Source organism: Pinus tabuliformis, chromosome X (assembly GCF_031772625.1).
Source record: "Pinus tabuliformis cultivar Carrire ecotype Pingquan chromosome X, CPIR1, whole genome shotgun sequence".
Lineage (NCBI taxonomy): Eukaryota > Viridiplantae > Streptophyta > Pinopsida > Pinales > Pinaceae > Pinus > Pinus tabuliformis.
The window spans coordinates 528,489,077-528,515,683 of record NC_142308.1 but is presented as its reverse complement, the minus strand read 5'-3'; the positions used below and the strand labels follow the sequence as shown (position 1 = coordinate 528,515,683).

The 26,607-nt window shown below is 32.7% G+C and overlaps 2 protein-coding genes and 1 pseudogene across 2 annotated transcripts; all 3 read right to left on the bottom strand.

Annotated features, from left to right (window-relative positions):
• Positions 1-1,336: 1,336 nt before the first annotated feature.
• Positions 1,337-7,964, bottom strand: LOC149141046 (alcohol dehydrogenase 3-like). Its single transcript, XM_089451133.1, has 10 exons — positions 7,871-7,964; positions 7,627-7,763; positions 7,338-7,381; positions 6,708-7,030; positions 4,406-4,488; positions 2,337-2,412; positions 2,192-2,253; positions 1,804-1,899; positions 1,541-1,702; positions 1,337-1,447 (listed from the first exon to the last, which is right to left on the bottom strand). The coding sequence occupies exons 1-10, from the start codon at positions 7,962-7,964 to the stop codon at positions 1,337-1,339; spliced, it is 1,188 nt and encodes a 395-aa protein (XP_089307259.1).
• A 14,975-nt stretch (positions 7,965-22,939) lies between these two features.
• LOC149141044 (uncharacterized) lies at positions 22,940-26,592 on the bottom strand. Its single transcript, XM_089449410.1, has 2 exons — positions 26,136-26,592; positions 22,940-23,252 (listed from the first exon to the last, which is right to left on the bottom strand). The coding sequence occupies exons 1-2, from the start codon at positions 26,295-26,297 to the stop codon at positions 23,055-23,057; spliced, it is 360 nt and encodes a 119-aa protein (XP_089305536.1). The 5' UTR covers positions 26,298-26,592; the 3' UTR covers positions 22,940-23,054.
• On the bottom strand, positions 24,426-25,225 carry LOC149141045 (malate dehydrogenase, mitochondrial pseudogene; annotated as a pseudogene).
• Positions 26,593-26,607: the final 15 nt, after the last annotated feature.

Genomic DNA, 26,607 nt, shown 5'->3' with positions numbered 1-26,607 from the left:
AATCCCCAATAATAATTAGTGGGTTGTAACATATTTCACCAACAATCCTCATTCCTTGTAATCAATAATGACTCCCTTTACTCTTACATACCCTAATTATATATTAATTTTATACTAATCATAAACTTTAATAAACATAAATTAACCATAATTAACTATAGCTATTCATGTTTCATGTATATGTCTTTGTTAGATGTATCTCAATCTTGAATCTAATAACCATATAAAAAAAAAAATTTAAAACTTCACAAGATTAAACTTTCAATATTTTAAATTTATTTATATTATTATCTTTTTCAAAAAAACACTTAGAATCAACATAAGAAGTTACAACAATATATAAACATCTTACTCTACTAAACTACTCAACAAAATTTTCACTATAAACCATGCATTGGAAGTATCAATTTTATTATAGTTAACCAAAAATAACAATTAAAGTTACTCACTTTCACAAGCATATGTGAAGAAACAAACTTTATATTAATTGAATAATGTTATTAAAGAGAATTGCAGTTAATAGAGTGATAAAATTAAAAAAATTGAAAGTTTTGTCTGATAAATTTATAATATTAATAAATATTTATTAAAACACAAAATTGTTCAATTTAAATCTAAATTAAAATTAAAAATACATTAATTTAAGTATATAAATTTGTATATAACTAACTTAATTGGGGTATATAATTTTTTATATAACTAATTTAAAAAGATTTCGATTACTCTATATATACAAACTTTTTTTATCTAACTATGATTCACATCACCATTGAAATACAAGGGTTCAGCTTCAAAATTCACTGGAAAAACAACTTTTAACCTATTTAAATTCCATTTCTTCAAAATGTTAAAAGTGTATGTATTCAATGTCTCCGATACTTCTGTTAAAAGAGTATATATTTAATATGTCTCGGACACTTCTGTTGTTGGTGGGATAAGTAGTTTACTTTGTAACTTGCGTTAATCCTGTGTGAACGAAAGAAAAAATTTTAATATTCCATTGGCAGTAGATAAAAACACATTGCAATGGAAATTTCCCAAAAACATACCATGTAAATAGACAGAAAAACGCGTAATTTGCAATGAGACTTCCCAACAACGTATCATATAAATATAGTCTATAGTCTTTTAAGATAACATTATTAGTAGAACATAATATATAGATTTACTACCTGGCTCAATGCCAAGAACTAAACTAGAGTATGATAATATATATAGATTTACTGCCTAGCTCAATGCCAAGAACTAAACAAGACTATGATCTGACATGCATGGATTGTTCAGCCAGAAAGTAGACCAAGGAAAAACTTATAGTATTTTAGGTTGGTGGATCATTTCAAAGATGCAACACACATCTCAAGCAGTTTCCTTGAATCAACAAGTCGAATGCTGTGTTTATGTCTGAAAAAGGGAGCTCATGCGTAATAAATTCTGTCACCCTGATCTCCTGCAACAGCCATGACAATGAAAGAAAATGTTGATATCCTTCACCATTAAAAACAAATTTGAAAACTAACAGATGTCATGTATGTGTTTGCACCTTGTGCATGCATTTTTCCACCAGCTCGGGCAGTTGGGATCTTCCCCTGAATCCCCCAAATGTTGATCCCTCTATCCTCCTCCCATCGAAAAATTCCAATGGACTAATGCTTACTTTTCGCGAGCTTGCATCGATTCCAACCAGCACTGCCAAACCCCACCCCTGTGCCAAATTAATACACATCATCAGTTGAGGTTTAGGGGTCTGAAAACTTGAACAATTATTTCCTGAGAAAAAAGGCAAAGAAAGAAAATTGACATTACATCGTGTGCTGATAGGAATGCCTGGTACATTATGTCTGCATGTCCAATGCACTCGAAGCTGTAATCCACGCCTCCATCTGTTCTTTCTCGTATCACCTACTAGAAAGTTGACCTCTTGAGCTAACAAGAATTTAATTTGCAGGTCAAAGAATAGGACCGATTGTTTTCATCTTCATCACTTAATTTTAATTTTTAAATTATAACATGTTTGCTTCATAGGAGCCTTTTATACCATTAACTATGTAACAAGGTTACCTCCTAATTCCTCAATAGCAAGAGCAAGATTTTACAAGATCTCTTGAGCATGTAAATATAAAAGATGCCCATTGCAATCAGGTACACAGAATTTCAGATATAGTGCCTTATTGAAAAGGACATAAAAATATACCTCGTGTATGGGCTTGGAGTAGTCTTTAGGGTTGATGCATTCCGTCACTCCTAGGGCCATGGCTGCAGGGAATTAAAAAAATTATGGATTGAGTCTGTGCGTTAACAACTTAATAAGTTACAAAAGTGTGGATCTGTTCATTTACCTTTGGGGAACTTGTTAGGGTTGGTGTCAATTCCAATTATTCTGGATGCTCCTCGCACTCTGGAGCCCTCAGCAACCTATTAAAGGATCAGTAAAGAAAGTCATTTATTATAATAAAATATAGTTATTAATATAGTTTTGATGGGTGTACGGGGTTGTTTTAGATAGACTGTGGTGATCAGGTGTTTTGTTAAGGCTTGATGGGTGCTATGTTAAAACATTCTCCAATATAAAATTATTAATTCAATTCTCCTTGTTAATTCAATTCTCCCAAGGGATATATTGAACAAAATAAAAATAAAAATTTTACAAACTTATAATAAATATGTAATAACTATATCTATCAAAATTATATATATATATATATATAATATATATATATATATAACTATAACTTTGATAGATATAGCTATTAATATAACTTTTATAAATAATTTAGTTGATTGAAGCCCTGTTAAATTATTGCTCTTTATCATAAATGATAGGATCAGTTAAGAAAGTAATTTATTATAATAAAATATAGTTATTAATATAGTTTTGATGGGTGTACCGGGTTTTAGGTAAACTGTGATAGGGTGTTTTGTTAAGGAATTTTTTGATGGTAATGTTTAAAACATTCTTTAATATAAATTTGCTAATTCAATTCTCCTTCTAAATAAAGTGATATATTGAACAAAATAAAAATAAAAATTTTACAAATTTATAATAAATATATAATAACTATATCTCTCAAAATTATATCTATATATATATATATATATATATATATATAGATATAACTTTGATAGATATAGTTATTAATATAACTTTGATAAATAATTCAGTTGATTGAAGCCCTGTTTTGTTAAGGCATTTTTTGAAGGGTGCTCTGTTAAAACATTCTTTAATATAAAATTGCTAATTCAATTCTCCCTCTAAATAAAGTGATATATTGAACAAAATAAAAATAAAAATTTTACAAACTTATAATAAATATATATAATAACTAAATCTATCAAAATTATATATATATATATATATATATATATATATATATATATATATATATATAACTTTGATAGATATAGTTATTAATATAACTTTGATAAACAATACAGTTGATTGAAGCCCTGTTAAATTATTGCTCTCTATCATAAACGATAGGATCAGTGAAGAAAGTAATTTATTATAATAAAATATAGTTATTAATATAGTTTTGATGGGTGTATGGGGTTTTAGATAGACTGTCGTGATCGGGTTTGTTAAGGCATTTTTTGATAGGTGCTCTGTTAAAACATTCTTTAATATAAAATTGCTAATTCAATTCTCTCTCTAAATAAAGTGATATATTGAACAAAATAAAAATAAAAATTTTACAAACTTATAATAAATATATAATAACTATATCTATCAAAATTATATATATATATATATATATATATAACTTTGATAAATAATTCAGTTGATTGAAGCTCCGTTAATAAAATATAGTTATTATTATAGTTTTGATGGGTGTACGGAGTTTTAGATAGACGATAATGATTGGGTGTTTTGTTAAGGCATTTGGGTGCTCTGTTAAACCATTCTTTAATATAAAATTGCTAATTCAATTCTCCCTCTAAATAAAGTAATATATTAAACAAAATAAAAATAAAAATTTTACACTTATAATAAATATATAATAACTAAGCCCACGGGGCTTTGGATTGACGGTGAATGGGTGCGCTGTTAAGGCACTCCTTGCGATAGGTCACTGGTTCAATTCCCCGTGGGTACTTAGTTTAGTCTTAACCTAGAAAAATAAAATAAAATAAATAAATAAATAAATATATAATAACTATAGCTATCAAAATTATACATATATTTTTATAACTTTGATAAATATACTTATTAATATAACTTTGATAAATAATTCAGTTGATTGAAGCCCTGTTAAATTATTGCTCTTTATCATAAACGCGGATTCAATTCTACTTTGATCAATCATAATCACGCTGCCAGTGCTCAAGTAAAGTAAGCTTGGCGGGTGAAGGAAAAATAATTAACACGAAAAAGCAAGACAAGCTGTAAGGTTGGTGAAAATCTACTGACCGCAAGACCGACTGAGCCGAGACCAAAGATGGCTACTGTTGATCCAGACTGTACGTTAGCTGTATTCCATGCGGCCCCAACTCCTGCAGATCAGATAACGAAGAATATTATTCGATGCAGAGAGCAAATCAGATAACCATAAATGTCATTGGGTCACGAGAGATGACGATAAGAAGCAGGCAGGCTATGTTATTATCGTAATTTGATTGTGGTTTCTCTTAAAAATTATGGAAATTCTGGTTATATTTTGATATAATTTGATAGAAATTTTTCTAAATTTTAATTATGGTTGTTAATTTTCATATTTTGAGTGTTTTAGAAGTTTTTGATGGTGCTGAATTTATTTTCACTATCAAAAATATGATTCAAACACTACTATGCATGATTTTTTAAATTTTTTTACCGGAATTCCAACCACTTTTGAGAGTTTAGACAATTCTTCAACAGGCTCCGTAAATAACTCCTATATTATTTCCTATATTTAGACATGATGACAAATCCATGTTAGGTTTATCTTATGGTACCTGGATAAGAGGAAAATAGCAGGGACTTATAATATGACCATTGTTTTTGTGATAAGAGGAATCCCAAGAGAATCTAGTTTATGTGATCATTTTTAAATAGTTTTTGAAATAATTTAATTCTTGGTATTTGGATAAGAGGAATATCGCGAGAGTATTTATTAGATGATATTAGCTAGAATCACTTTATGTTATAATATTTAAATAATTTATGGTATTTAGATAAAAGGAATATAGTCAGAATCTATTTATCTAAGAATGTGATAATATTTAAATAGTTTATGTTATAATATTTAAATAGTAATTGGAAAATTCTAATTTATATTATTATTATTATTATTATATAATTTTAAAGTTATAGCCAAGCCAGACACTAAATTGGTGTATGAGACTCTCTGATTATTATTATTTGTTTCATTGCTAAGTATATGAAGGCATACATACTCTCCCTATATAGTATTTGAATAAAAAAAATATAGCTAAAATGTGATAATATTCAAATAATTTATGTGATAATATCTAAATAAATAATGGAAATTTTAATTTATACTCTTTGTATAAAAAAAATTAGTAAAAATCTATTTATATAATATTTATATAAATAATGTATAGAAAGTTATATATATATATATATTTGAAGTATAAAAATCTTAACCAATCTTATTAATTAGTATTGATAAATTTTACTAATTCTTAACATACAAAATATTTGATTATATTTTTATAAAAAAATTAAAATTTCAAAACAAATTATAAAATTTTCACTATTTAAAAGTTAATTTTTTTTTATTATATAATATTTAGTTTTTCCTTGTTAAATATATAAAATTAAACAAAAAAAATAAATTCAACTCTTAAAATTATCTGGAAATAATGTAAAAAAATTTAAATTATAAAAATTCATTTCAAATAATACAAATAGGGATAGGTTACTAGATTTAATAGGCTCAATCAAATCAAATCAAATCCAAATTGGAATTGAATTTATATTTGTATATAATATTTTTGTCAAACAAATATCAAACACTATGTAGTAAGTGAATGATTGTCTCAAATATCACACTATGTAGTAAGTGAATGATTGTCTTATTATATATATATATATTTGTAAGTGATACTTATGCCAAACAAATATGAGGCATTGTGTGGTCAATGAATAATTGTTTCACTGTATTTAGTTGGCTCACTATATTTACATCTCATTAGTTGAATAAGAATAAGTAATATTCAATAAATAAAATAAAAAGTAAATAAACCATTCATTAATTTACTACATGATGTTGAATATTTGTTAGAAAGTAAGTAAGCTATTCATTACTGCATGGGGTCTAATATTTATAAGCTACTAATTTACTGTTATTTAAATTAAATTTTATTTATTATATGACTATCTTAGTGCATGGGATTAATATTTTATTGGTAAATACCTCATTTGTAATCCATGATACTTATATTTCCGAACCGTTGATCTAACCTAAGTCCAGGAAGATATCAAGGATAGTTGGGTGGGTTTAATGATAACCTCCCACTCGAGTTCCGCTAGTTCCAACTATTTTGTATATATTTGATGTACCATGACACGACTATATTGTATATGTCTGATACCACTCCTAAATTAACCCAGAAGCGAACTTCTTCCAGAGTTTCACCCCTTGGAAAAAAAGAACTGGTGACCTAACCTTCCCTCCATTTCTGTATTAAATCTCGATCTTGATTTTATATAGATTGTCTAATATCCAAAAGTAACATGGCAAATTGGAGTGATGAATGGGGTGACGGACCTGTCGCTATTCCACAGCTAAGAAGGCAGACCTTTTCCAGAGGAACCTTTGGATTGATTTTGACAACACAGGCATAATCAACGACAGTATACTCGCTGAACGTTGACGTCATGAAATGATAGACCGGTTTTCCAGAAATAGAGAAACGAGACTTGTTATCGCTCCGCATCACAGTTCTGAAGGCGTCGACTCTGAAGATTCCGTATAGATTGGTCTTCTTCGACTTACAGTAAACGCAATCTCCGCACTCTCCAGCGAACAAAGGAATCACATGATCTCCTTCCTTGAGACCTGTTACGCCTGCTCCCACGCTCTCCACAATCCTGCAATTCATCAATGGTTATCAATCAATTATTTCTCAGCGAATCGGTTTTTTTTCAATCAACCAATAAATAGGCAAGGATCATATGTTAGTTTGTATTTCCTATTATCCGTATTAGCACTTAGAGATTAACATCTTATTGTTAATTTAATAATTATCTATTTTTACTATTAATTTGGTAATTGAGTTATGACAGATGTTCTCACTTAAATAAAAACTAATAAATAGACCAACTTCCATTTAAAGTTAAGTTAGCCTAATTAAAAAAAAAAGTTAATCTTTTTTTTTTCAGGTTAATGGCAGCATACCCTGCAGCCTCGTGGCCAAATATGCGTGGAAATTGTTTCGCATCCTGCATGCCATATAAAAAAACTTTTTTTAATAGGCTAAACTTTTGGTAACAACACGGTATAAATTTTTGGTAACAATATCAGTAAGACTATTGCAAATAGATTCCAAACATCAAAACTCTTAGAGTCATGAGATTTACATTTATTTTACTTGTATCCTCTTACAATACTGGGTGATACTTCCAAAAATTTGAACAGAATGAAATAACTTTGAATTAAGAATGAAATGATTAAATTTCACACTTGCCTCGAGCATCCAGAAAGTAAGGTCGGAGTGACAGAGGGAGGTGTGGGTGATTTTAATGCGAACTTCCAGAGAATTCGGTGGATCTACTTGAACTTCTTCAATAACCAGTGGCTGCTTCGGCCCCCATGCCACAGCCGCTGTTGATAGTTCAACAAATTCATATTATGCTCTGCATGAAAAAAAATGAAGCCGCAAAGCTAACAAGATGGGAACTCTGTTCAATTTGGAGAAAATATTTTTTTACCTTTGCAGGTGATGACTTTGCCAGCTGTACCACCCAATCTCTGAAATCGTTCATCGAGAACTTTCACGGCGCTTTCTTCATTGAACGCTTCCATGATTCCGCAACCAAGTCCTTCACGATATCTTTCAGGCTCAAATTCAATTGCTTTCATAGATTTGAAATTGAAGATCGGATATACACGTAATAACTGTAGTCACATTTTGGATTTTTATTCTTATATTTTATGGTAACGTCAAAGCTGGAAATTTCCCGTACAGAGATCAGTCAAACAATACTGCCAACCTATCCTTCCTTCCGCTTTTATGGCGTGGAAGGCGTTACAAAAGGCAGAAACGTATGTAGAGTTGGTAGAGATTTCAAACTGAAGATAGCAGAAAAGTATGTATAATAAGTAGTATTTAGTAGTTTTAAAAAGAAAGCAGAAAAGTATGTATAACCAGTAGTATTTAGTACTTATGAAAGGAAAGTAGAAAAGTTTGTATAATATGTAGTATCTAGAAGTTTTCAAAAGAAAGCGGAAAAGTAAATATGTAGCCATGGTGGTAAGATAGTTTTTTGAGTTTTTTTTTTTTAAATGATTTTTAACAATATGGTGAATTGGTCTTCCGGGATCAATTTTGGTAGCTGCTACTACAACACCAAGAGTATATCCAATAACCTGCAAACAGATATATTAATTTCTTATGACACACCATAGTAGGAAAATATACTCAGTGTGATTTGAATCCTGACCTCTTGGGTTTCACCCAACAAACCCACCGGCCTCACCACACATCATTGTATAAAAGTATGTGTTTCTTTTTAAGAGGTCACAAGTTCAAACCCAAAAGGGTAGAGTACCTATGCCTTGAGTGGAAGTGGTTCCCTTGTCCTACAAACAAGGAGTCTTATACACCAATGATTTGGCCCTGACCTTAAAACATGATAATAATAATAATAATAATATTTGGTAGGTGCAAAATGTCAAACTTTTCATGAATTTACACTTAGTAAATATATATATTTATTAATTGGAATAAGTTGTATATTTGGTATTTGGTGAATATTGATTATTTTATGTATTTAAATTTTTTAAGTTAATGATAATTTTAAATTAAAATTAATAAAATTATTATTATTTCTGTCTTCAAGCTTCTGTGATCCATAATGAATTAAACAAAGTTTTTAGGTAGAAATCACATGAGAAAATTTTTTGGCAAACGCGTTTAGAACCAACAAGTGTGATTCATCCTCATAGGTGATCTAGTCCTGAGGATGAACCACACTTGTTGGTTTGAAAGACATCAACCAAAAAATTATCTCATGTGATTTTTTCCAAAAAATCTTGTTTAATAAAATTATTATTAATTTAAAATTATATAATTACATTATAATTATAATTATAATTATATATATATATATATATATAAAATAACTTTTAAAAAATTTCATATATATATATATAAAATAACTTTTAAAAAATTTCATATATATATATATAAAATAACTTTTAAAAAATTTCATATATATATAAAGAGTATTAAAATGAAAATAACTTTTAAAAAATTTCATATATATATATAAAGAGTATTAAAGCTTAAAACTTTTAAACAGATTCTTAAAATTTAAAATAAATTTAATTTAAAAATTTTATGAATTTATTTTCTCAAAAATTTTCAAAATTAATATTTTTTTAATAAAAATTTATATTTTATAAATTTATTAATTTTTATTAAAATTAATAAATTATTATTACTTAAATTAATAATATATTAAATAAATATTGCTTTTAATTAATGAAATTAAAAAATTATATTATTAATATAATCATATAAATTAAATGATTGTTTTTTAACCATCAAAATAAATATTTATGTGCTATTTAATTTATATAATACTCCTACTCTATAATTTATATAATACTCATAATTTATAATGAAAAAAAAATAGATATCAATTAAGTTTTAAAACTTAAAAACAATAACAATTATAAACGATTATTAAATATTTTTAATTATTAAATTTGGATGAGTCTATTTTAATTAGATTGTTTCGGTCCGTTACACTTATTGCCTCATCGTTTTCAATAAAAGGAATTGCCTATTCGAAGGTTGCTTATAGTTAATTATTTTACTGGTTCATTGTTACATTTAAGTAAACTATTTCGAACATTGCATTAACCAAAAAAGTTATTTTTATTTCTGCATTTGTGTTGGGAAATATTTAGAGTTTCAATAGTCTTTCAATTAGCTAAAAAGTTTTGAACAGTACTAGGAAAATCATATATTCATTTCAAAATCTTATTAATAGTTACAAAGTTTGGTTAATGAGTAAAGTAGGGTTATTTATCTCATTATATTAAAATTAAGGTTTAAATTCACTCAAATACATGGATTACATCATTTGTATAAAGACACTTATGTGGTTGGTTGGGTTAGGTGTAAGATTTCAATCAATTTGATAAAATATATTGGTGCATTTGACATAATAGATAATACGTTATGTAATATTTAATTAAAAGATAGTTTTGATGAGTTGTAAGATGTATTTACTTCATTCTAATATCTCAGGTTGGAAGATGTTGCTGGTAGATATTGATATTAAGTGTGTATCAAACAACATAAAAAATCTTACTAGGGGACACCTTTGTCATTATCTAAGGTGAAACTTCTGTATCAATTAAGCAACTTCCTATGATAGGATATATTTAATATTTGTTATTGTATGCATTGAAATGATTACTTAGACAAGCTTAGCTTGTAGGAGAGGCCTTTGAGTTTTTTGGTTAGTTGAACAAAAAATTACAATCCCCATGCACTTTAAGCACTGTAAAAAAGTTGAGAAAATAAATTAGTCCATTACAACTAATATCACTACTCTAAAAATACAAAATATCCAAACTATTTTTGTAAATACACACTTGCAGAGCACTATTGAATGCTTTTAGAAAACACACCAAAATATAAATAATTTAGGAATAGTCAATATCTAGTTTTGTGTTCCTTTTTCTTGGTTAGTGTGAGTTGGAGTAAAGGAACCAACATACAATTACTTTATATTCAACTAAGATTCAATAACATGCGATATATTTTGGCTTAGGCAATTGATGAGAGAGATTGGTTTGGTGTAGGAAAAGCCTGTTATTTTTTTTGTAACGACCCCTCCCACGTTTACCCAATTTCATCGGCCTTCCAGGCTAAACAAGAGATGAAGAGTTACTATGACATGACCTGATTTCCAAGCCCTAGTTAACGAAGTGGGGTGCCTACAAACTGACAACTAATAACATCCCTTAGGGCTACATGACGCTCATGGGCCAAATAACCACCTCGGGTGACCAAACCCTGCGTTGGGGCTCCTTTTCACTAACGTAGGCTCCAAACCACATGCACAACAAGGCCTTGGTGCAGTTGAAGACCTCCAACTCCATGCACAACATTTCCTGAGTGTGGTTGTGACCCAAATTGTCCAGTTCAGAAGGTGCGATCTCGAGATATGAGCCACAATTACAGGTCAACCTCCAGACCATTACCTAAGACTTCTCAGAATCATTATAGACATGTAAAAAAGCTAAACATTCAAACTTGAGTCAGAAAGTTCACCTAACCAGGCCTAACCATGACAGTCATTTCATCAAATATATGGCAAACATGTACAATACAGGTCATGAATGCATATATGATCATAGGGGTATGAGACTTATATGAGAATCACCAAGAAGGTTTAATGTCCTCTCATAATAGTTTCAATAACATCTGTTATTCCATGCATTCATAAACCATTCATGCATTCATCAAAACATGTCAAAATCCATAAGTAATATACATAACATAGAAACCATGGAAACTCAACCATAATATCACCAACATAATCACCACAAATATACATGAATCACAATAGAAGAATAACTCTTATTAACATATGAAAATACCAACCAAGTCAAGGATTTCTACATACCACCCGACCATAGATTGGGTTGAACAAAATCTCTCTTTCAACCAATCACCCCCACGCCATATTCCAAGAATGAATGTGGGATCTCATGGAATAAACCAAACAAAACCAAACTAGGGTTTCCAGGGACCAAACCACATCAACCCTCAACTATTGATTCCACCTTAGGGTCGAACATCACTAACACCAACTAGATCGGTCTCTACCCAAGTTTTTCAGGGCTCCAAGAACTAGTAACTCAACCCACAACCTTCCAGGTCTCCAAAGGGTTTATCTAACCCAACTCCAGGGACTAGTAGCTCAAACCACCAAGGGCTCCATAGAATTTTTCCCAACCTAGGCTTCAGGAATATTAACTCAACCCAAGTTGTTCTAGGGCTTCCAAAGCGTTTGTTCCAACCCACAACCATAAGGAATTATGAGCACCAATCAGAAAACAATTAAGTGGAAAACCCCACAACACCATGGCTATCTAGAAAATGGCAACGCAAGGCTAAATCCACTGTCACTCTAGGTGATCCTCCATGCTAATGACAACACATAACTAGAAAACCACATGCATATACCATGCATCCATAAATCAGTAAGGAAATCACACATGCAACTTGTTACCTGCAAAGCAATCCAGTTGAAGATGTTGATCCAACTATTCTCTTACGCTTCCCTACTTTGCTTTGCCTTTTTTCTCCATATCCAATGTATGTCAATGTGCTCCAATAATGCTCCAACAATACTCTAAGTGTGCAATAGTATGAGAAAACGAGAGAATAGAAGAGATATCCACCCAAAAACTGTCAAAATGCTTAACCAAACTGTCGAAAGCTAGCAATTGATCCTCATAAGCCTTTTTATCATTGAGGCCTCTATTTTCTTCATTTTCCTTCATTTTTCCATAAATTTCCTTAGCATACAAATTTGTGACCTTTCATATCCCTCTTATCTTATTTTCCTTTATTTTCATACATAAATGCCAATAAATGTCTCCTTTCCTTTACCAATCCTTTACTAATTTCCATAGCCATTTATTAATCACTAGTGATACCCATCAATATGTTTTGCTCAACATTCAGCTTGGAATACGTGTCTCATGACCTTGGTCTTATTTTATTTATATAGAAAATCAACTAAGGGTTGTTACAAACCCCTCCCCTTTGGGGGAACACCATCCTCGATCTTCAATGACACTTATAAATCAACAAAATACATGCTGCCCATGGAGCTTTATAACACAACTCGATGCAACATTTACATCATGTCATATTGTTGATACCATGACCACCATAACATGAAAACCATATTGATTATTGGAGCTTTATAACGTAGCTCTATGTGGTATTACATACATATGCATATATAGACACAACCAAAACACAAAATTAAAGCATATATCATAATACACCTGCTGAACCAACGAATAGAGAAGGATACATAGCCCGCATCTGATCAACCATATCCCATGTAGCTTGATTAGGCCCAAAATGCTTCTGCAACACTTTAACTTGCTCGATTGCTCGATTCCAGAGCATGAGCATCTTTTGTTGCAAAATACACTGAGGTTCTGGTTGAAATTCTCCTTCTGGTTCCACTTGAAATACAGACTAGTCAATCACATGATCAACATCCTTCACATATCTTTTAAGCAATGAAACATGGAAAACAACATGGACTTTCACTATCAAAGGTAGTGCAAGTCGGTAGGCCACTCGTCCAATTCTCTCAAGGATCTAGAAAGGCCCGCAATACCAAGGTGCAAACTTGGTATATGATCTAATCCTCAGGGAGCTCCTCTTGGGCTTTACGAACAAGTACACATGTTACCCAACCTTAAACTCCTTAAATAGCCTGCACTAATCTGCATAACTCTGATGCTTGTCCTGTGCTGCCTTCATATTCTTCTTTATAACCTGCATTTCCTCTTCCATCTCTACCAACATGTTAAGTCCAATCAATACCATGTTCACTGGATCACTCCAACTGGTGGGAGTATTACAACTCTATCCATAAATTACTTCAAACAGACTCATCTTCAAGGACTCATCATACCCATTATTATAGGAAAAATCTACTAGTGGAATATACTCCCCCCACTTCCATTGTTGGTGCATAACATACATCCTCAACATGTCCTCAAGAATATTGTTAACCCTCTCTGTTTATCCATATGTATGTGGATGATAAGTTATACTGAAAGCCAAATTTGTACCCAAACCTACAAACAACTCCTTCCAAAACTTGGAAGTGAACTTGGCATCTCTGTTTAACACAATCTTCTCAAGAATACCATGGAACCTCACTATTTTCCTGATGAAAATCTAAGCTATGTCACTAGCTAAGTTCAAAGACTTAACTGTGATAAAATGAGTTACCTTAGTCAACCTGTCAATGACAACCATAATAGAATCGTGCTCCTTCGAAGTCCTCGAAAAACCTGTAATGGAGTCCATGGAAATAACCTCTCATTTACACTTTGGAATTTGAATCGACTGTAATAAACCACCTGGATGCTTGCACTTTGCTTTTACCTGCCGACAATCCAAAAATATCGCAACATACTCAACCACCTCTTTCTCCAAGTTCGGTCAGTCGTAGAATTTCCTAGCCACTGTCAATGTCTTTTAATATCTCGGGTGACCTGAATAAGGCTTGACATGAAATTCCCTCAAGATAAGATTCTTGAGCTCACTATTGTCTGGAACATAGATCCTATCCCTAAATCTGACCAAACCATCTGTCATGTGATGATAATCCACTTCCTGATCACTTATGCCCTATTTGTTGAAATGTGGCAACAAGAATATTCCAATTTTAATTTGTCCTTGAATTAAAATTTGAATTTAGTCTCACCAGCTGCTTGAAAAATAATTAATTAATCTATCTTGAGTTAATTAGTTGGATAAATTCAAGTTAGAAGTCTTTCTGAAGTCATGCAACAGTTATCCCTTAAATTAAGGAGATTATCCCTTAATTAAGGAGATAAATTTGAGTTGTAATTAGTTAGCTAAGTTAACTGATTTAAGTCCAGTTAGATTAGTTCCAAATTGTTTGAGGCACTAATTGTGAGTTCTGTCAGTTAATGCATGCATGCATCAAACTAGGTTACTCCAGATAACTAAAGATTCTCTCATAAATAACTCATGCATGTCTATTTTGAAAAAGACCCAGTTGAGATTAAAGACAGGGACATTGTACTATCAGTTGCATAAATTTTCCTATAAGGAAAGCTCATGCATACAAAAGGAATTCATTCCTTGAGGAATGTGAAGTTTTACAGGGTGTGAGATCAGTGTGAGTGATCAGTGTTACACATGGTAATAGTAGGATCACCCGGGAAAAACTGCGCTAGGAAATAGGAGCTTGGAGAGCAGTGTGGAGGACTTAATGAGAAGTCTATTTTGCCTATGAGCATCTGTGAGGATTGTATTGAGAGCTGGCTAGATGTGAGAGCTAAAGCTTTGTGTAATTCTGATATATTTCCAACTTTTATGATAATACAGATAGTGGGGTTTTTAGCTGAGGCTTTCCCCTGAGTATTCTTCTATGTTTCATGTGCATTTATGCTTCTTCTGGTTATATGTATTCCGCTTGATCTTGCTCAAATATATTAAGCTTCCGCAAGTTTGATTGTAGAAGTAGATTAAAGTATTTTGCTTTAGTATATTGCATTATCAGGTTAATCTACAGTCATAATTTTTACACTATTGCTGTAATATGTGCTTAAGTTATTGGTACTTGTCAACTTGTTGTCTTGCTTTCAAGATCTGATCTTGCAAGTCTATCCCATATGAACTCATAGCTACAATATGATTTAACTGCACTCTTATGCTAAGAGAATCTACAACCTTGTTCTCTTTACCCTTAATGTACCTGATCTTGATGTCAAATTCACTGAGCATAGCCAACCACCTAATTTTCCTGACATTCAAAATAAACTAGTCAAATAAGTGCCTCAACCCATTGTGATCACTCATCAAGATTAAACTCCTTCCAAGAAGATAATTCCTCCACATCTTCAGTGCATGAATGATCACTACCAACTCAAGATCATGAGTCATGTAGTCTTGCTCGTGCTTATTCAATTTCCTTGAATCATAGCATACCACTTATCCTTTATGCATCATAACTCCACCAAGTCCTCTCTTACAAGCCTCTGTACATACCATAAAATATTTATCTAGATCTGTAATATTCAAGACTGAATCATTTGTAAGAAACTTCTTCATCTGCTAAAAACTAGCTGCACATTCCTCTATCCATTCAAATTTATTTCCTTGCCTATGCAAAAATGTAATAGGATAGGGAATCTGAGAGAAGTTCTTGATGAACCATCTATAATAACCTACTAATCTCATGAATGATAGGACCTCATCCACATTCCTAGGGGTTTCCCACTACATGGTAAATTTGATCTTTTCCAGGTCCACTGTTATTCCCTCCTTGGAAAGAACATGCCGAAGTAATGAACTTTGTTTGAAAGAAATTACACTTACTAAGCTTGGCATACAATTGATGCTCTCTTAGAAATATTAGCATTGCTGCTAAATTTTCTCCATGCTCTACCTCATTCTTAGGATATGCCAATATATCATCAATGAATAATATCACAAACCTGTCCAAATAAGGACGCAACACATTATTCATAAAACACATGAAATTAGGTGGAGCATTAATCAAACCAAAAGGAACCACAACAACTCATAATTTCAATACTTTGTCGAGGAAATAGTATTGTGGATGTCCTCTTCTTTGATGCGTACCTGATGATATCTTCAAGAACACTAATACTCCCTTCAGCTGATCAAACAAGTCATTAATTTGCGACAAAGAGTACCTATTTTGAATCATCACCTTGTTCAACTGCCTCTAATCAATACACAACCTGAGAGTACCATCCTTCTTCTTCACAAACAATACTGGTGCACCCCAAGGTGGCACACTTAACCTAATGTATCACTTATCAAGAATTTCCTTAAGCTGCAACTTCAATTCCACCAATTCCATAGTGCTCATCCTTTAAGGTGCCTTCGATGCCAGTGCTACTCTCGCTACCAACTCAATAGATAAATCCGAGCAGGAAACTCCAAAATCTCTACTGGAAATACATCCTGAAACTACTGCAAAATCGAATACCTCTTTAAGACTTCAACATCTTCAAAATCCTTCCCTTTGTCACTAGATATAAGAACTACAAAAAATACACATCCTTTCATGTTGTTGTGTTTTTCCTACATAGTTGTAATCATTCTCACTGATGTAGGATTCTTTTTAACCTGCACGATTATCTTCTCTATGTCATCATTCAAGCACTAAATTTCCTTATCATAGCAATCTACCTTAGTCCTGTGAATGTACAACCAATCCATACCCAACAACATACTATATGATCCCAACAGAAACACATCTAGATGCGCTAGTGTAGACATACCGTTCATATCAAATGCACAAGATCTTACCCAATGATGAACTCTTTTATTGGTACCTATAGGAAACTACATCCACCAAGCCATGACTAATATAACTATAGTTAGATCCATGGTCAATAAAAATAGAAACAACTTGATCACAAAAATTACCTTCCTTCTCGATAATAGATGCCTGATGATCAACTTTCCTATTATCCAATGCTACATAGATCTATGGAATACTTTGTCCAACATCCCCAACTATTTGTGCCTCTTGAGCACTATGAATCTATGATCTTCCACCCTGATGTTGTGGAAAATCTCTCTTGTGATGATCCTTGCCACAAGTACAACACTGCAAATTAAGGCTTCCTAACATCACCCTTGTTTTTCTCCGCAGACTGAGATCCCTATCCTTTTGTCAACTGCATTGAATTTCTTGTAAGGTGTTGCATTCTCCTTTTCATCTGTATCCTAAGGTTTTCCTCTCTTCTTAGCCCAATTTTCTTTATTCTTCTCATTACCTTTCTAATCCTACTTAGACTCAGTGTTGCGCTTTGATTTCTCATAACAGTGCTTCAACTTTAGGATGGCTTCCTCCAACGATATAGTCTCATCAAACTTAATTCTATCTTTGAATGATATTGACAACCCACTGACAAATTTTTGAATATTTTCTGTCTCCTCCTTAAGATAAGGCACATACCTCAACAACTCCAATAATCTGCTAGTATACTCCATATTAGTCATAGATCCCATCTTCATCTCATAGAACTCATTTTTCCTGTCATCATAGTATCTTTCAAATAGATACTTCTTCATAAAAAGTCTCTCGAACTCACTCCAAATTAGATCCTCTTCTCGAATTCCTTTGACATTCTTCACGCATTCCCACCAAATGTCTACTTTTCCTTTCATACTAAAAGTAGCTATCATGGATTTCATATTTTTTGAATACTCATACAATTTGAAAAACTTATTCATCTCAAGCAACCAAGATTCTGCATCTTGTGACTTCATCATTTATCCATAAAATGTAGGAGGCTTTACTTTCTTGAACTCCTCTGGAAAGTATTACTTCTCACTCCTCCTATACGGATGGTGGTGGTGATGATGATGATGTCTCTCTAAACCAAAACTAGAATAGAACCCATGGTCATCACCCTTCCTGTCATGTGTATTAAAGAACCTACCATATTTGATTGTGCCATCCTTGTCAAACATGTATCCTGATTGATACCTACTACCATATGCCCCATTGGCCCTTTCCTCTTATCTATGACTGATCCTAAGTGGTCCCTCTCTGTGCAAATCTGATAGACTATGAAGGATGAATGCATTAAATTTTTCTTTCTTTCCCTGTGCCCTGGCAAGTATTTCATGTGAATAAAATATTCTATCATTATCCACCTTACAATTTCTGATCTCTTCTTTCAAACTTATCAATGTATCTACTATGTCAAGGGATTACTCATTGCCATGTTTTCTATATGATCTGTAGGGAGAATCATGTGAATTGTACTCCACCATTCTACTAGTCATCTTGATATTCTTCTTCCTGCAAACATACCATGCCAGATAAACTAAATATAAACATAATCCAACTGTTGAGCCTAGGAGCTTTAATACCACCCTTTAACCACCGCTCCCACATTTACCTAATTTCATCAGCCTTTTGGGTAAACATGAGACGATGAGATACTATGACATGACCCGACCTCCAAGATCCAGTTAAGGAAGTGGGGCTTACCAACTAACCATAAACTGATAACTCATAACGTCCCTTATGGCTACATGACATTCAGGGCCCAAAGAAACACCCTAGGTGACCAAACCCTGAGCTGGGGCTCCCTTTCACTAACCTAGGCTCCCAACTGCATGCGTGATATGGCTTGAGTGAAATTGAAAGCCTCCAATTGCATGCACAACACTACCTGAGTGCGGTTATGACCCAACTTGTCCAGTTTAGCGGGTGTAGTCTTGAGATCTAAGCCACAATTCCAAGTCAGCCTCCAGACCACTACCCAGAACTGCCTAAGGCTTCTCAAAATCATTATAGACATGAAAAAAATCTAACAATTGAAACTTGAGTCAAAAAATTGACCTAACGAATCCTAGCCATGATAGTCATTTCATCAAAAATATGGCGAACATGTAAGCTACAGGTCATGAATGCATATTTGATCATAGGGGTCCAAGACTTATCTAAAAATTACTAAGAAGGTCTAATTCCCTCTCATAATAGATAAAATAACATATTTTAGTCCATGCATTCATCGGCCATTCATACATTCATTAAAACATGTCAAGAGCCATAAGAAATATACATCACATAACCAACATATAACTAGTAAATAACCAACATAGAAACCATGGAAACTCAACCATAATATCACCAACATAATCGATACAAATATACATGAATCAAAATATAAGAATAACTCTTATTAACATATTAAAATACCAACCAAGTCAAGGACTTCCACATACCACCCTACCATAGATTGCGATAAACCAAATCTCTCTTTTAGTCAATCATCTTTGCCACATATTCCAAGCATGAATGTGGGATCTCATGGAATAAACCAAACAAAACCAAACCAAGGCTTCCAAAGTCCAAACCACCTCAAACCTCAACTAATGATTCTAGCTCACGGTTGAACATCACTAACACCAGCTAGATCGGTCCCTACCCAAGCTATCTAGGGCTCCAAGAACTAGTAACTCAACCCACAACCTTCCAAGGCTCCAGAGCGTTTGTCCAACCTGCCTCTAGTTTGCTTATGCCATTTCTAAACTAACCATCAAGAAGTTGGGGTTTTATGCTACTCTACTTATGCCAAAAAAACCGTACGAGTTAGTATCTATAAATTACATGTCATATTTTCCCCTCACTAAGCATGGTAATGATTATGTTTTTATCGTTGTTATTAGGTTCTCTAAGATGGCCATGTTCGCACCTTGCAAGAAGAGTATTATAGTTGAATTCATTGATAAACTCTTTCTACATATCTTATGATGTAAAAATCCAAGCATCCATGTACATGAGATGAAATCCTTACATATGTTAAACGTAGCTATAACAGATCCCTCCACAAATCCATTGGCCAAAATCATTTTAAAGTGAGCTTGAGGTCCTAGACATTGGCCCCAATTTATGTAGCTCTACTAATTGCATATTTACTAGCATAGTTCTCACATGCTTAGGCTGAGGAAGAGAGAGTAACCAAATTTTTTTAACATATCCAAAACCTCCAACAATAGGTTGATGATATCTTATAGAAATCCAATTCCAGGTACAAGTAATGTCATGACCAACATCAAGTTTCAACAAGTTTTAGGTGGGTGATAAGGTGTGGTTGTATTTATAGAAAGAGTGCCTCACAACCCCCCATAGAAAGCTCAAGCCACTCTAATATGGTCCTTAAATAATCACAAAGGTTGTGGGTGAATATGCTTATGAATTTAGTATTCCCTCTTTCCTTGGATTACACCCAGTATTTAAGGTGGAGCTATTTTGACCATATTTTCCACCTCAATTGGACATTTCAAAGGTGGCTAAGTAGGTGGCCCCCATATAACTAAATGTTCACTAGATTTAATATGTTATAGTGGATTGGATCATGGACACCAAGATAAAGGATACCTACTAGCAAAATATACAACTCTAAAAGGTTGTCAAGGTAGGGTAGTTTCTCCATTAAGGCCAATGGCTCATCAAGAGTCAAATTCAACATAAGCCCCCCTATGTGATGAGGGAACTTTATGCAATGAAAAACACTTATCTATAAGGGGGGATCAATGATCCATATGTATATTAGTGTCCACCCACCTCTTCCACCGACTTAGTAGTCACTACAACAAAACCAGCGATTTGCGCCAGATTTAGCGCCAGATTTTAGTGCATTTTTTTTGTAATTGTGATGAGCAACCTGGCGCTAAATCTGGCTCTATTGTACAATTTTTAAAGCGTCCTTTTTTGCACCTGATTTTGCATCCTTTTTCACGCTAGATTTTGCATCATTTTTTACACCAAACTATGCATCATTTTTTGCATCAAATTTTGAACCAAGATTTGCATCTTATTTTATGACAGGTTTTGCTTCTAGTTTTGTGTCATTTTTTGCATCTATTTTTCATTCTCTTTTGCTTCCTATTTTGTGTCATTTTTTGCTTCCATTTTTGCACCATCATTTGCATCAAGTTTACACTGTATTTTGAATCCAATTTAACGTCTTTTTATGCATCCATTTTGTGTCAGTTTTTGCATCTAGTCTTACACCAGGTTTTGTATCTAGTCTTACACTAGTTTTTGCTTCTATTTTTGCACCAGCTTTGGTGCCTATCTTTGCACCATGTGTTGAATTTGATTTAGCACCAAATTTTGCATCCATTTTTGTGCCCATTTTTGCATCTTTTTTTGGACCATTTTTTACATCCACATTTACGTTTGATTTGTCTCCATTTTTCCCATCTCATTTTGCACCATATTTTGCGTCATTTGTTTCATCCAATTTTGCATCATTTTTAACACCATCTCTTGCATCTAATGTTACATCATTTTGAGCATCCAAATTTGCATTTATATTTGCATCTTATGTTGAGTCATGTGTTGTGTCCACCTTTGCATCTTATTTTGTGTCTAATGGTACATTCAATTTAGAGCCATTTTTTACGTCTACTTTTGTATTTGTTTTTGCACCAAGTTTTGCATCCAATTTTAAGCTATTTTATGCCCCTTTTTGCACCATTTTTTTGTCTACTTGTGTCCAATGTTGCACCATTATTTACACCGACTTTTTCATCCAATTTTGCATTTTTTTGGTGTCTAGTTTTACATCATTTTCACCATCCAAATTTGCATCTTTTTTTGCCTCATTTTGTGTCCACATTTGCATATAATTTTGTGTCTGAGTTCGAGCCTAAATTTGCATGTGATTAGGAATCATTTTTTACATCCAATATGGCATCCTTGGTTTCACCTTTTTTCAGCCCCATTTTGCATCTTGTTTTATGTCTTTTCTTACATCTTTTTTTTTTCCTTTTTTGCACCCAAGTTTGCATCCCAAATTTACACCATTATTTGCATCATCATTTGGCATATTAATTTGTAACGTTTTTTGTTTCTTTTTAGTGCTCAACTTTGCATCTTATTTTACATCTAGTTGTTGTCTTTTTTTGCATCTAATTTGGTGCCCATTTATGTGTCCTTGTTTTTGCCCAATTTGATATCCTTTTGTATGCCATGTTTTGTTCCCTTCTTTGTGTCAACTATTGCACAAATTTTCACTTCTAATTTAAAACACTTTGTATGTCAATTGTTTGCATTTTGTATTAATTCCTAGTTTAACATCCAATTTTACTTTCAATTTTGCATCCATGGTTACATCCGCATTTGACTTCTTATATAGAGTATATTTTTCTTTACATATATGACCCCCTTTATAGATTCATAGTGAAATATATGATAGTTTCTAAATATCATTAAAGCAAATATCACAATTCAAAATCATTTGTAAAGAAATTTAAGAGAAATTGACAACATCCATCCAAAAAAATAACAATGTGTCATTAACAATTTTCAAAACATGTATAAAATAGCAACATAATACTAATAAAATCAGTATTATTTTAATCAAAACAACTAAAATTCAAATATGATTAACAAATCAAAATATTTCATGAATATCGTTATTCTACGATAAATTAACAACATACATAAATCAAACTCATCGTATGATTACAAAATCAAAATGTCTCATTGATATAGGGTAAATTCACAACACCCATTTAAACATAACAATGTCATTCTACACAATAATTTCTTCATAAAAAACAATGCATGTGCATGCCTAGCTACCACCACCAAGATCATCCTCATGATCATCTTGACCATCCTCATTACTCTGATCCACATCATCACCAACACCGCAACTATCATCATCATCTCCTCCTTCACCACCATCATCCTCATCCTCATCCTCATCATCTCCTGATATATGTTGAACATAATTTGGATCATCGTCTTGGCAATCATTACCTATAGCATTCTGACAAAAAAATTCAATATTACATGTTAGTATTAATTACATAACACAACGCATGTTTTTGTTATACAATGTTAACCATAAAATGAGGTAAGATATAATATCTAATAGTACTAAAAAATAAAATGAAAATATGGTTTAAAAGTATATTGGAAATCCAACTAAGATTACATACCATAGAGTCCATCCAAACAACAAATTCAACCCATCTCTTTTGCTGCAGCACCTCCTTTTCCAAATGATTTGGAGGTCTTTAGGGTAAAAATATATATCCCATGGTTTATATTTGGCCTTAAAAAACAGTAGAAAAAAAAAAATTGAGAACACAGGAGCAAGATGAAAAAGGAATTGCATGTCTAAACATTTTGAAGTCTCAAAAAGCATTCATCAACATAGAGAAGACTACAACACTACTCTTCACTTCCAAGTTTTCAACTAATGGATTTAACTGACCAGCAATGTTTTTTGCATGAACCATGCTCAAATGCTCAAGATGAGGTAATGAATGGATTTTATGCGCCTATCTATGAAATTGCAACCACAGGCATACATGTAAGTGCAAATTTGTAAATCTCATACCCAGATTTACCCATCATCAAGCACACAACTTTTGCGGGATCCATTTGACATATCTTATGTTTAAGAAGGAATAACATCCTTGAAGAGACTCATGGCTTTTCTTAGGGAAGGATCTTTGCATGCAGAATCTAGATTAACTCTGAACATTTCAATCAAACTAAGGTAAAAAGGCAACAATCCATCGGTCAAACCTCACAGGTTAAAAGCACCCGCTGAGTTTCACACAAATGAGAAAGCCTAAGGGAAAAGATTTGAGACATGCATGCTACATGATTTCATGTAGGATAAGTACCTAAGCTTAAGGCAAAAGATTTGAGACATGCAAATGTATGAAGTACAAGATTCAGATAAAGAGAAAGAAGCTCCTTCATGCCATATTCTCACTGACAGTGAATCTCAGATTAGGTACTTATCAAGCATGAAATCATGTTGCATGCCAAGCATGAAATCATGAAGCACACACCATGATAAGATTATCTGACTCCAACTACTGCATCAAGATGAAAAATTCAGCACTCTAGACAGTCACATAAGAATAAAAAAACACTCAAAAGATATGAATGCATATTAGCCACTATAGAGGACCAAAACATAAACTTACGCCATAGACAGCATGGCTGAACCTTTCCCTGCTTTTGCTTCAACAACTTCAGTTCCTCCATCCTGTGTGCGCTTTGTCAAGGTTTTAATGTCCTCCTCAGACAATACAGAGTTTGGCTTTGGTGTTGCCTAAAAAAAATTATCAAAACAAAAAAGTGTTAGTTCCCTTTTTAACTGTATTGAAGGGTAGGTAATTATGATCTCATCTTATCTTTGATAAATTAATCTTCTAATATCCAAGAGTAAAGAACAAACTCAAGATGAGGATCCAACAAAGTCATATACATGTGAAAAAAGTGGAAGAATTGTAACACCCGCATGTCCACCTACAACAGGAACATCAACTTCTGCAGACAGCATAGGATGACATCAACAACAAACATAAAACTGAGAATTGTATCTAATGTTAAAAAAAGCATGATGTTGGTAAGATCCTGCAGCATATCATGTATTGGGTCTAGCCCAGATGGTTGTGTGCAAAGACTGTTATCCTTCCCACCCGGGTTCAATTCCCTCAAGTGACATCTTGAGCTGACTATATTTCTGATGGCCTTGAGCCCTATGATACCATCCTTGAAATGAGGAGAAGTGCCTGACATGTTTGCCCAGGATGCATATTTCATAATTAAATTATAAAAAATAAAAATATTTTACAAAATACTAGATATTTGAGAGTAGCTAAGCATAACAAGCCAGAATTTTAAATACCTTCAACAGGAACTCCTGCTTTTGAAGCATAGAACGTCTTTGCGCGGACAACATCAAGAGTTAACACCAAAGAGTTTCTTTTCATTATAGGTCCCTGCCTTCTTAAAAACCTCAGCAGTTATTGGTACAGTAGAATTTACAGGATTGCTGATGATATTTACAATTGCCTGCCATGGATATCAAGTCCTCAACAATGCCATAAAAACCAATTCTAGATGATTTCTTGAATCCAAATATACCATTCCTGATAGAAGGAAAACATTATCCAGTACACTCTCCCCCCTCTCCATATCTCTATCTATATAATATGTAACAATATACTATACATACTGTACACACACACCAGTACAAAACAAATAATTGTGAAACATACTTCTTTATCTATTAACTTGCCACACTAATGGTAGTACATACTGATTGTATGTAATAAATAATGTTATAGAGGATACCTCGTGATCAAGTGGATTTGTGCACAGTTAAATAGAATACCAAGGATATTTTTTATATTGATATTCATATGCCAATTTTCTCAAAAGTCCAAAAGCTAAGTTACTAACTACAAGAGGAGAAACAAGAATAACAGGGCTTTAACAGTGGCTGCAAACTTGCATTGGACTACACAGCTAATTACTCTTAAGTTCATTTCAATTAGTATTTCCTTCTTATGGGCAAAAGTTAGCTGCAATTTGTCTAAATAAAGAGTCAATAATGAGTCAATCACCTATTCGTTTGACTCAAAGAAGTCTTCAAGCTTCGTTAACCTCTCCAGTAGAATTGATTATATACAAGAACAGTATGTAAATCTAGATCAACAACTTGCTTAAAGGTTTTTTGCAAATATGTATTTGTATATATTGCCATCTCTATAGATCTCAAACATACAAAGCCTTCGACAAAGCAACTTACATTGAACGTCATGCTTATTCCTATGAAATAGTCAGTAAGAAAATCGCATGAAAACAAAAACTTCAAAGAAGATCATAAATCATGACAACTTACCTCTGGGCAGTATTTTGCAATTGCAGAGCAAAGAGATTTAACAATCCCTGCATTGATGTTGAAGAGATCATCACGGGTCATGCCAGGTTTTCGAGGCACACCAGCAGGAATGATCACAACATCTGCATTCTCCAATGCCGTGCCAAGTTGTTCCTCTCCCATATATCCTACAACCTGCACCTAGGTCACACTGCTGTGAATTACTGACAAGGTCGTGACACAAGCATGATAAAATCAATATGGCAGTACCAAATTAAATGATAAATATGTAGACCAAAAAATAAGAAAAGAAATTATTATCGCAAAGTTCCAAAAGAAGTAAAACTTGTTATCCTTGTTCCATGACCCAAGCAATGGTATGTCCTCCTCATAGTGAACAAGAATAGGATTATTTGTATTCTATAGTAAAATCCACCTTTTGGCTTTTACCGAGGAGATAGAGCACCAAAAGCAATGATTATGCTTGTAGGAG

What these genes read in the sequence shown, in the direction of transcription:
- LOC149141046 (XM_089451133.1), bottom strand. Translation starts at nt 7,964, where the DNA reads ATGGAAGCGTTCAATGAAGAAAGCGCCGTGAAAGTTCTCGATGAACGA. An exon ending in CCCTAACAAGTTCCCCAAAG is followed by an intron (nt 2,254 to 2,336) that starts GTAAATGAACAG and finishes AATTCCCTGCAG; the next exon opens with CCATGGCCCTAGGAGTGACG. An exon ending in CATTCCTATCAGCACACGAT is followed by an intron (nt 1,703 to 1,803) that starts GTAATGTCAATT and finishes AATTTGGCACAG; the next exon opens with GGGTGGGGTTTGGCAGTGCT.
- LOC149141044 (XM_089449410.1), bottom strand. Translation starts at nt 26,297, where the DNA reads ATGGGAGAGGAACAACTTGGCACGGCATTGGAGAATGCAGATGTTGTG. An exon ending in TTGCAAAATACTGCCCAGAG is followed by an intron (nt 23,253 to 26,135) that starts GTAAGTTGTCAT and finishes TTTTTTTGTCAG; the next exon opens with AATGCTATAGGTAATGATTG.